We start from the raw sequence: 241 nt of genomic DNA, 5'->3' as shown, positions 1-241 counted from the left end.
TACAGAGTACTTTATACTGCAGTAAAGGATCTGATGACACCATCAGTGTATACAACATGTCGGCCTGTGATTGGTTGAAACCACTTCCTGTCTTCGTCTCCTGCAGGTTCTGACTCAGCTGACTCCGCCCCTCATCGCGGAGATGGACGCGTTGCTCGGCAACAAGCCGCGAAATGGCAAGAAGGAGGCGAGGAGCTGAGGAGGAGGAGGAGGAGCTGAGGAGGAGGAGGGGCTGAGGAGG

General features: G+C 55.2%; 1 protein-coding gene across 1 annotated transcript in view; it reads right to left on the bottom strand.

The window, feature by feature from the left end:
• Positions 1-241, bottom strand: part of mlec (malectin) — a 9,755-nt gene that overhangs the window by 9,285 nt on the left and 229 nt on the right. The window contains 1 exon segment of the mRNA XM_035658185.1: positions 4-215. Coding sequence (XP_035514078.1) covers positions 4-215 — 212 coding nt within the window.

The sequence above is a fragment of the Morone saxatilis genome, unplaced genomic scaffold (assembly GCF_004916995.1).
Source record: "Morone saxatilis isolate NCDOM2014 unplaced genomic scaffold, NCSU_SB_2.0 Contig16, whole genome shotgun sequence".
Classification (NCBI taxonomy): domain Eukaryota; kingdom Metazoa; phylum Chordata; class Actinopteri; family Moronidae; genus Morone; species Morone saxatilis.
Note: the sequence above shows the minus strand (reverse complement) of the source record. Positions and strands in the feature narration are given on the sequence as shown.